The sequence below is a fragment of the Alnus glutinosa genome, chromosome 3 (genome assembly GCF_958979055.1).
Source record: "Alnus glutinosa chromosome 3, dhAlnGlut1.1, whole genome shotgun sequence".
In the NCBI taxonomy this organism is placed as follows: Eukaryota; Viridiplantae; Streptophyta; class Magnoliopsida; order Fagales; family Betulaceae; genus Alnus; species Alnus glutinosa.
In genome coordinates this window covers 1,351,348-1,362,407 of record NC_084888.1, presented here as the reverse complement: position 1 = coordinate 1,362,407, position 11,060 = coordinate 1,351,348, and the positions used below count along the sequence as shown (strand labels likewise).

Genomic DNA, 11,060 nt, shown 5'->3' with positions numbered 1-11,060 from the left:
AATTCCTTTGTTCAATAAGGATTTTACTCCTCCCCAGAAGCTGGCATGTTTGGCGGGTGAGTCCATATTACAATTTGGAATGGCTAGAGCAAGGGCTGAACCGACTGATAGAGTCTCAGAGTTTCAACAATGAATGAAGCCTCCCAATGGTTGTTTTAAAGTGAACTGTGACGCAGCTATAGAGGTGTCAACTAGAAGAATGAGTCTCGGGGTAGTAGTGCGGGATTCAACGGGTGAGGTGCAAGCCGCGATGTCCCAGATCATCCATTTCATTACGGATCCTGTTGTGGCTGAATCAATGGCGGTGTGGAAGGCAGTTTCTTTTTGCCTGGATTTGGGTCTTACTCAGGTCCTAGTGGAGGGGGACTCTCTCATCGTGATGTATGCTCTAGCTATGGCAGCATCATCGAAGCTACTCAGGCTCAATTACAACGTTTCTCTTACCATGAAGTGCAGCATGTGCGACGGTCAGCTAACACAGTTGCTCACCAGCTTGCGAGGGTGGCTCTGAAGCAGTCCCTAGTTAAAGTCTGGGTGGGGGTTTGTCCCCCCTTCATTTTGGATTTTGTTCGTTGTGAGAAACTGTGATGTGCGGTGTTATTCCGATATTTACTTCAATCAAATTATCATTTATTCAAAAAAATAAAAAAAAATAAAAAAATAATAGAAGATGATGCAAAGTTAAGATTGCGCACCCAATAAAAGGTTGAACGTACATGATCTTCATGAAATCGAAGGAATCATTTTATTATTTAAATTAAATTTTACTGTATGTAATCGTGCATGTATTTTTATATTATTATTTTATTTACAATTTTTAAATTATATTATTTATACCTTTGGATAGTGTAAAATCTAATATAAGCCATGAAATTATTCCTGTTCCATAAATGCTGCAATGCAATGTCATATCTGACATCATATGATAATGAACGAAATAAATGGTATGTCTTAATAATTTATTTACACACGTCCAGAAAAGGAGACCATTAAAAACAACGATAAAACTAGTTAGATGTTACCAATGGCTTGGTAAACTAGTTATGGGTATTTACAAATTATTACTTTTTTTTCAAAAAATTTATCAATCAGCATATGAACTTGCATAAATAGGGTGGACAAAAACCCGCTCACCTGACTCTCAATCTGATATCAATTACTTTCGATTTAAACGGGTTAGCTTCTGACACTTTAATTTACATGCGTACCCATCAATTAATCATGGGGGTGCACAACAATAGTTTTGCACAATTGTTTGTACATATAAATATTTTATATTTATACAAGCGTACATATATTGTTAGAGTAATTGCAAAACTATTGGATTTTTTGTTTTTGTTTTTTTTCCTAGGCCTTGCAATTACTAGGTCTTGACACATGGAACGAATAACACCCAATTTATAGGATGTAAAAATTGTTCAAAAGACATGAATCAATTTGTCTACAACTCTTTCATTTCTTTTCTTTTTTTGTTGTTGACGGAATGGTTTGAAGTGGAAATTTTTAATTATAAAAAATAGATAAAATAAAAATTCATGCTGTTCAAAGTGGACAAAGCCCACAACCGGCAGACAAAGCACGCGTCCCCGATTCTGGGAATTGGGAATTTGGGAACCCATCACCTTCAGTAGCAAATAGCAATCGCTGAATGGGGGTACTGGCCCAAGAAAAAGCTCAAAGCTCAAAGCTCAAAGAATGATCTTACGAGAAGATGGAAAGCAGCGTCGACAAGTAGGTTGTCAGAGTTATTTGGTGGACATTCAAGGGCAAATATAAGAGTTCATTTTCCCGCCCAGTGATCCCACGCAAAGCCATTAAAAAATAATAATTTCCTTTGCCCATTAATACCTGGCAGGCCCCACTCACTGTAATTTTCTCCGTTTTGCTGTCTTGTGTGCTCCAGCCTCCATTGCTCTCTCCCTGTTCGCTCTCAGAAACTCCAAATCCTGAGGTTCGTATTTGTACGCTTCATGCTTTCGATGCCTAATGATCGCATTTTTGTGCATACGAAGCCATCATTTTTTTTCTCTGTGGAAATCGCATTGTGAACAGTTATCGTTTTGAATGGAAACCAAACCCTAAGTTTACTGTTCTTGATAAAACCTATTTGTTCGATTTTTTGGTCTCTGTTGATTAGTTTCGTTCTGATTGATTTATTATTTTACAGAATGTCGGGTTTAGAAATGGTCGCGAAGAACGAAACGGAGGACGATGGCTCTGCTGAGTCGCCGACTTCGGTGCTTGAAGACGAGGTTTGCTTCCTTTTTCCGTTAATGGCATTCTCTCTCTGTTTCATTTTGCTTGTTCTGTTTGGTTCTCGGGAATATGAAGGAAAGTGCGGGTAAGAAAAGTAGAAGAATAAAGAAGCTTAGAAATGACCTTTCTGAGGGTTTTCAGTGCTTATGAATACTTTATTGAGAACCAACTGGAGGGCTACTGTTATTCGTAATTCGTTGGGCTTTAATTTGCTGTAAGAACTTTATTGCGCACAGTAGGTTTTGGTGGTTAATATTACGGTGTGTGGCCTTGGCTTTGGAGTTTTGTGGTTTTCGTAATGTTGCTTGCTCTAACATTTATTCTGCTGCTCTTTTTGAGTTTTGAGTAGCTGCAACTTAAGAATGCGAGGTTGGAGTAATTTGATGTTGGGGAGTTTAGTCCAAAAGAAGTGGAACTTTCTAATCTTATGTAATCTATATTAAGACTTTTATATGCGCACTAAATGCCTATGTGCGAGTCCTGGAGTGTCTGCACGTATTCGTGTGTGTTTATTTATGTATGTATAGGCATTTTTGTTGCCGTTTCTTCTTGTTTGTAGTTGATGTTAAATGTTTTCTTTCCAAATCATCTATAATATTTAATATTAAGCATGAAGGATATCTGCAAGGAAATAATTGTTTTGTATTTATTTATTAAACATGAAGGATTTGTGCAAGGAGAAAATGGAAGTCAAGTCAGAGGAAGATACACTTCCAGTTGCAGAAAATGGAGATTCCTCTTTGATATCAAGATTGATGGCTGAGGAGGAAGAAAAGCTGTTGGAAGCGCGGATCAAAGAAGATGAAGAGCGAAGAAAGGAGCCACAGGCGGAAGCCAAGTTGAATGATCGTCAGTTTACCAAATTGGATGAGCTTCTGACACAAACTCAGATGTACTCTGATTTTTTGTTGGAAAAGATGGATGATATCACAATTGTATCCTCTCATGCACTTTTCTATCATGAATTTTTATAGTTGGAGTAATTCATTTTTATTATTGCTGATGAGGTACTAAATTTTATTGCTAGAATGGAGTGGAGCAAGAGGCTGAAACTGTTGAAAAAAAGCGAGGTCGTGGCTCAAAAAGAAAAGCTGCTACACATTACAACAATGTGAGGATTTCTATGAGTGTTCTGTTATGCTGGTACAATGTAATTGTTGTATTTATTCTATATTTCCTGCTATTTGAAATTAATTTTGTTGTGTTGTGGATGTATGAATTGTGAAAATCTTCCTGTAAGTGGAGGAGAAAGTTCATAAAACTAACAGAGAGTGGAAGGTCAGATAGAATAATTTAATTACTTATTCTCATTTTATATTTTTTCCTTTTACTACTCCTTAATCATGAAGTTAATAATAGATATACGAGTTGTTTCAGAAATTGAGGTTGCCAAAATAATGTTTCAGGCAGCTTGAGTTGTTTCATCAGGTTTGGTGAAGGAAGCATATCACTTGCTTGGCCACATGTGCTTGAATAGAATTACAGCTATGTATGCTGCAGAAGCCCTTGCTTTCTTCTCTGTTGTTCATCTATTTATTTATTTATCTTTCCTTCTCTTTTATGCTTTGTTGCTTTATCTTGATTTGATATGTAATTCAGGTTAGGCTGGATCACTTGTTTACTGAGCTTGTTGGTTGTCTGGATGCATCCATCTTCCTACATAAAGTGTTTTAGTTTTTTTCTCAAGGGTAGCGAATTTACTGGCTTTTTAACATCTAGAAAGTTAAATATATTCTTCCAACTAGTTGACATGTTTCTTGCAATAAATTTTTTCTCCGTCCTGTTTATGGGCAGGCAGTTTTATAAGCCTGACCTCATAGTTTTTCTAGTCATACTTGATCACCTTATATAACTCTTTATCTGAGACTGTATTAATGTGTTTAAACATTTTCTATTTCCTATTATTAATTCTCTTAGAAGAAGGCCAAGAGGGCAGTAGCAGCCATGTTTACAAGATCTCAAGAAGCCAAGAAAGTTGAAGATGTGAATCTTACTGAGGAAGAAAGAGTTGAGAAGGAACAAAAAGAACTTGTACCTTTGTTAACTGGTGGAAAATTGAAGCCCTATCAGATCAAGGGTGTGAAGTGGTTGATATCGTTATGGCAAAATGGGCTGAATGGAATCCTTGCAGATCAGATGGGTCTTGGAAAGACTATTCAAACCATTGGTTTTCTTGCACATTTAAAAGGAAAAGGATTAGATGGGCCATATTTAGTGATTGCGCCTCTTTCTACACTCTCAAATTGGACAAATGAGATCTCAAGGTAAATTTTCATCTAGATTGTAAACCAGACTGAATCAACTCTTTCTTTCTTAATGTGTATACTCAGGTTTTTTAAAATCTTTGTTCTTTTTCTTTTCAATTTTTTGAAAAAGGTTCGTGCCTTCAATGAATGTTGTTATCTACCATGGTAACAAGAACCAAAGGGATGAGATACGAAGGAAGCACATGCCTAGAAAAATTGGCCCCAAATTTCCTATAGTCGTGACTTCGTATGAGGTGGCCTTAAACGATTCAAGAACATTTTTGAGACACTATAATTGGAAATATCTTGTGATTGATGAGGTTAGTAATGACTAAATTGTTCGTAGATCTGCTTTCGCTTTCAATGACATTTTGGTAGGAATTCAGGATGAAATTTCACTTCCGTTATTTTAACTATTATCTTTCTTCTTGAAGGGGCACAGGTTGAAAAACACAAAATGCAAACTGACTAGGGAATTGAAATGCTTACCTGTAGAAAATAAGCTTCTATTAACTGGGACACCTCTGCAGAATAATTTGGCAGAGCTTTGGTCATTGTTGAACTTCATTTTGCCTGATATTTTTTCATCTCATGAAGAGTTTGAGTCATGGTAAGTATGCTTTGCATATTTATGAGACCATTTTCCTTAATTTGATGTCTCTTGATCTTGTAAACTCACCTCTTTTGTGCAAAGTTCAACTGCTTTTTAGGTAATAATGACAACATTGAATATAATGAGAGCTCATCCTCCTTGAGTACTGTTTTTGCGAGCCTCTAGCTATGTAAATACTGTGATATGCTTTATCATTTCCAAATGCTAATATTTTTGTATAGGAAAAGAAAAAGAAAGTCATACCCGTAAGGTTTCCCTCCATATTGTGGCAATCCCACAAGTAACTGAGTAAGTTTGTCAGATTGATTTGCTAAACTGTTGTTTTAATATCCCTGGATAGGACTTGGTCATTCATTTTTAAATTATGCAGTTTATAAAAATTTAAAACCATGATTCAAATGTTTTTTCCTTTTGTTATAAAGTTTAGGGGTTCAATGACCTTTACTACATCCAGATGATGTGTAATAATACCTTAGTTCATTCAATCTCTTATAGGTTTGTCGTATTTAGGACTTAGGTGATTTGGTTGTTCTCCATTCCTATATCCTAAAAGTTCACTCTTTTTAAGCATCCAAGGAAAGGAAAAAAAAAATGGCCCAAGAAAAAGAAAATCATATAAACACAGTCGAGTATTTTAAAACTACTTAAAATACAATTTCTGTTGGATTCTCAACTTTTTTTCTCTACCATATACTTGTTGAGTCACAGATATAATAAACTCATAAATCTACTTACACATCAGGAATGAAGTTAGTACTGCTTCAGTTTGGTTGGAAGGTTTAGTTATCTCGGTATAGCAAGATTGTTTGAGTTTGTTGAAAGGATGGAATTACCACTTGCTAACTGTATCTTCCATGATGATATCTACTACCTTTGACCATTTATCAGCTTTTGAGGCATTTCTTTTCAGGTTTGATCTGTCGGGAAAGTGCAACAATGAAGCAATGAAGGAAGAATTGGAAGAGAAAAGAAGGGCTCAAGTATTCATTGTTGCTATTCATGTAGATGTACATTTTTAACATTTATACAATGCATATATAATGCTTGGAGGCTTTTATTACCTGTAGGTGGTAGCAAAACTTCATGCTATATTGCGTCCCTTTCTTCTTCGAAGAATGAAGGCTGATGTTGAGCAGATGCTACCTCGAAAGAAAGAGATTATACTGTATGCTACCATGACTGACCATCAGAAGAATTTCCAAGATCATTTAGTCAATCGGACCTTGGAGAGCCATTTAATTCAGAAGGCAAACATTGGTACAAGATCAGTTTTGTTTGTGAAAAAACTGCATTGATTATGTTCCATTGCAAAAAGAAAGCCAGGGGACTCATTTCTTGTGCTTTTTTTTTTTTTTGGATTTCCTTTTATTCTCCTTGGTCTATTCTTCGAGAATGGTTTTTTTTTTTTTTTTTTTTAAATTTTTGGTTGTTTTAATGTAAAATCATTGACAAACCATAATTTCATCTTGCATTGATGATGGAAAGACTAGGTATGTAGAAGGTAGTATGTAAGGCTGTTGCTACCAATATCAATGTGCCAGATCTGCTAAAATATACCTCACCAAGGCACAAATAGCCCGCCAAATGATCCTTGCTTTCTTATTGGTTGTTGAATTTAGTGATGAATTAGAAGAAAAAGATCTAATGATGAAGCCAAGGTCTGATTTCAGTTTATTATTTTTGCTTTAAGTGATATCATAGTAGACTCCTTTGCATGGCATATCCTGTCTGATGGAACAACATCCAGTGTTCAATTTTTCTATAAAAAAAAAAAAAAGCCATGGATTATGGTGTTGGGATATTATGTTCAGATCACAGGTCAGGGACTGGCTTCTTGTAGTTGGTTTTTGGGGTCCCGTAGGCAGTTTCTTTGAGTTTGGTTTTGCATAAGATGGTATTATGTTCTATCATATTGGTTGTGTTATGAGCTGAATGAGGATTTTGAATGATCACACATTATATCAGCTTTGACATGTTTTTGGTAGGCTGCTTGTCTATCTGCTGAAAGACGTACATTTGTTTACCAATGTCTTATATTCTGAAGAGTTTTATTTGAATTTGTAATTTGCAGGATGTGGAATGAAAGGAAAGCTTAATAATCTGATGATCCAACTTCGAAAGAATTGCAACCATCCTGACCTCTTAGAGTCTGCCTATGATGGCTCATGTATCTTTTTCACTATATTGTGTATATTCATATCAAATGAGTGCCATATAATTCACCTAAAATTTAACCTTTTCCCCAATTTTTGTTGACAGCTTTCTACCCACCTGTTGAAGAGATAGTTGAAAACTGTGGTAAATTCCGCTTGCTGGACCGGCTATTGAAGCAGTTGTTTGCCCGTAAACATAAAGTATGTTCATATTTGTTCATTTTCATTCTCATTTGTTATTGAGTTGCCTATTCATCTTCCATTTTGTTTGCAATCAGGTTCTGATCTTCAGCCAGTGGTCTAAAGTTTTGGATATCATGGACTACTACTTAAGTGAAAAAGGACTTGAAGTTTGTAGAATTGATGGCAGTGTGAGCCTAGATGAAAGGAAAAGACAGGTTTGTTCTTTGCCAAGTTTGATAAGAATTCAAAGCTGTTTTTATTATGTGTTCTCTTGGATATTGGTTTTTGGTAATTGTCAAATTCTTGCGTTACTGATTTGATCATTATAAATTGTTATATTCTGGACTTGTTTATATTTTCACCAAATCATTTATGGCTGCTCAACATTAAACCATTTAAGTTACACTGTGGTGAGGCTAATTAAGAGGGAAGCTGGTAGTGATATCCAGAATTTTTGTAGTTATTGGTCTCTTATGCTCGACTTTAGATGTCCTGTTTCATTACAGGCCTTGTTTTTCTAATGTGTCGGTTGTTTTGATGGATGCCATTTTTGCATCTTGTCGCATTCAGATTATGTGGTTATACTCAGCATTTTGTCTTTCCTCTTTTGCACCTTTAATGCAATCTAAGCACCTAGGGGTAGCACATAATTGTATACTGGTAAAAGAAATATGCTCCCGCTCGAGCATTTCAGTGCTTGCCTCTGTTGATACGATATGATCGAGTTGGGGTTTTGTTTAATGAGTCCTGGTCAATTGAGGGAAGTAATAATAACTTTTTTGGAGAAATCCATGGAGCTTTTTGTCACTGTTATTGAAAGCGGCACAGACTGGCAAACAATATGGTTCCAGTTGCGTTCAATGTTCATGTGTTCGGATGTGCATTACTCTGTGTTAGTGATATGCTACCTTTTTTCATTCTCTTAGTAAATAATGTGAGGGGTTAATCAACTCCAGTTTATTGGCAAACTGTAAACAGATCGAGGAGTTCAATGATGTAAACAGCAATTGCAGAATATTTATTTTAAGCACCAGGGCTGGTGGACTGGGTATCAACCTTACTGCAGCTGATACTTGTATACTCTATGACAGTGATTGGGTATTTTCTTGATGCCATTTTTTTTATATTAATTTCTTTTGTTTCCACTTGTAACGTATTTAGCATCCATAAAGGTTTAAATTGATTTTTCATTTACCTCTTGCCCCCCAGAACCCTCAAATGGATTTGCAGGCCATGGATAGATGTCATAGGATTGGTCAAACCAAGCCTGTTCATGTTTACAGGCTTGCAACAGCTCAATCTGTTGAGGTAACTCTGATGTTCATAGTTTTTGTTCTTATAATATATAACTAAATGCTTCCTTTTGGTAAACTTAAAAAATTTGACAAAGTTTCTGTCACAGGGTCGCATGTTGAAAAGGGCCTTTAGCAAGTTGAAGCTTGAGCATTTGGTGATTGGGAAAGGGCAGTTTCACCAGGAAAGAAGCAAACCTAACTCTGCAGAAGTCAAGGTTGGCCATATCCACTTAAATTGTTCCATTTATTTTGTTTACCATATGTTGGTATTTGGGTCCTATATTTATTTTTTGGAACTTCACTAGCAGAGTGTGCTATGGAGTGAGAAGATAATTAAATGTCTCAAACTGATCCTGTTTGATGTATTACTCTTGAAAAAACAAAAACTTAAAATGAAAATATGTTGTTGGTGGTAATTCTTGTTTCTAATAGAATAGACAGGTGGAGCTGAGTAATTCTACAAGTCCTTTTTGTGTCCCTCCAATAATGAGGTGGTTTTTAAAATCACATTTTGATCAAAATTCAAAAATGATCGATTAGAAGTCCAATGGTGACTTTAAAAGGTACTCGTTATTAAAGGGACACAATAGAGACTTGTAAAATTACTCGGTGGGGCTGGGGCTCCGTCCAAGCTTCCTAAATTTTTAGTAGGCTTAGTTGGCCAAGTTGTGATTTAACTAGATTATGTTTGAGTTTTTTTTTTTTTTTTTTTTTTTTTTGTTTTAAATTTTTATTTTCTATTGATTGTCAAATAAGAAGTTGAGGTAAAGGTAGGAGTTTGTGTACTACAAAAGCTTAACTGTACCTTGATTTGACATTGTATGAGCTAAGGTGGAGGATCTGCTGGCATTGCTCCGAGAGGAAGAGACAGCTGAAGACAAGATGATACAGACAGATATCAGTGACGGAGATTTGGAGAGGGTCTTGGATCGCAGTGATCTGGTTGTCAGTTCATCAAACAAAGATGGAAAGTCCAATGGTGCCGGTGGTTCATATCCCCTTAAAGGCCCTGGTTGGGAGGTTGTGATACCAACTGCAACTGGAGGCATGCTCTCTACCCTTAACAGCTAAGTACTTGTTTTGTCATTTGTGGGCATGGAACTTGGGCTGAGTGGCAATTTTTTTTTTTTTTTATTCTGTAAATTTTTGAGATACCTATTGTGAACCAAAGGGTGGGGGGCCAATTTTGTGGTTTTACTTAATTGAATGTCGATGTTCCATGCGCCCCAGACTGGTGTAAGATGAAATTTAATTGTGATGGATACAGACATTGCTGTATTAATTTCAATTCTTTCCTCAGTTCACTGTGTACTGAAATCTCTGACGGATGAACTTGTAAATGAGGAATGATAGACAACTCAAGATGTTAAAACATAAATTAAATGATTAAATTTATTTATTCTTATTAGTTTAAATTTTGAGATAATTGATGATTTAACATGGTATTAGAGTAAATGTTTTAAATTTAAACTTTGTTTTCGTCGCGTGTTAGGCCTCATTTTTTTATTTTTTATTTTTTAAAATAAAAAGAAGAAAAGAAAAAGAAAAAGAGAAAGAAGCTACTGTCAATGTCTCTTCTCCTGTGACTTGGATTACAACTTGAATTACAAGCATGGGAATCATGATGTGATGTTGAGTTCAACCGCTGAATGTGTAGGTTTTGTTTCGCGATTCTTTGAGTGCGCCAAAGCCTTTTTTAACCTTACGAGCTCAGGCAGTTTGTGGGCTCAGCCCAACACTAACATAAGGCCTCTACCATAAATTGGCTCACCAGATAAAATTGGATCCACTCTTCAGATGTGTTAGGAGAATGGACTACTGGTGTGGCTTATTCAACTTCCTAATCTTAAATAAATTTCGGGGATTAGGGCCTCGATGGGTGGTAGGAATTTGGGATTGTGATTCTTCCCGTCCCTCTTGGCGCTTGAACGGTGGCCTCCGCTAAGGAGGACATGAGGTATAAATCAGCTTATAGGCCATTGCCCATTGGTAGGGTCTTGTAGTTGCTCTTGATTTTTGTTATCATCTCCATCAATTCGGAGTAATTGTCCTATGGAAACGCACGTTTCGAACAGTTCATTAGCTGAAAACGATCCGACCATGGCGGAACTAGAATTTTAGGTGTTGGAGGCAAAATTAATGTTTCGTTTGTTTTGACGAAAAATAGTTTCTGAAAAATAATTTTGGCATTTTTCTGTGTTTGGTGGGGGCGTAAATAATAGTCAAACGAAAATCGGCATTTTAAAATTGTAAATTTCAGCATTTTTCGCTTGACTAAAAATGCTTAGTAAATTTCAAGAAATGATTTACGCTT

At 36.0% G+C, this 11,060-nt stretch overlaps 1 protein-coding gene across 1 annotated transcript; it reads left to right on the top strand.

The window, feature by feature from the left end:
- The first annotated feature begins 1,592 nt into the window (after positions 1-1,592).
- On the top strand, positions 1,593-10,045 carry LOC133862223 (ATP-dependent DNA helicase DDM1). The gene is made up of 16 exons (XM_062297992.1): positions 1,593-1,951; positions 2,168-2,252; positions 2,922-3,191; positions 3,284-3,367; positions 4,174-4,520; positions 4,633-4,822; positions 4,937-5,112; positions 6,026-6,095; positions 6,183-6,372; positions 7,187-7,282; positions 7,375-7,469; positions 7,547-7,666; positions 8,430-8,549; positions 8,661-8,759; positions 8,854-8,961; positions 9,578-10,045. Exons 2-16 carry the CDS (start codon positions 2,169-2,171, stop codon positions 9,815-9,817), a joined length of 2,289 nt encoding a protein of 762 aa, XP_062153976.1. The 5' UTR covers positions 1,593-1,951; position 2,168; the 3' UTR covers positions 9,818-10,045.
- The last annotated feature ends 1,015 nt before the right edge of the window (positions 10,046-11,060 follow it).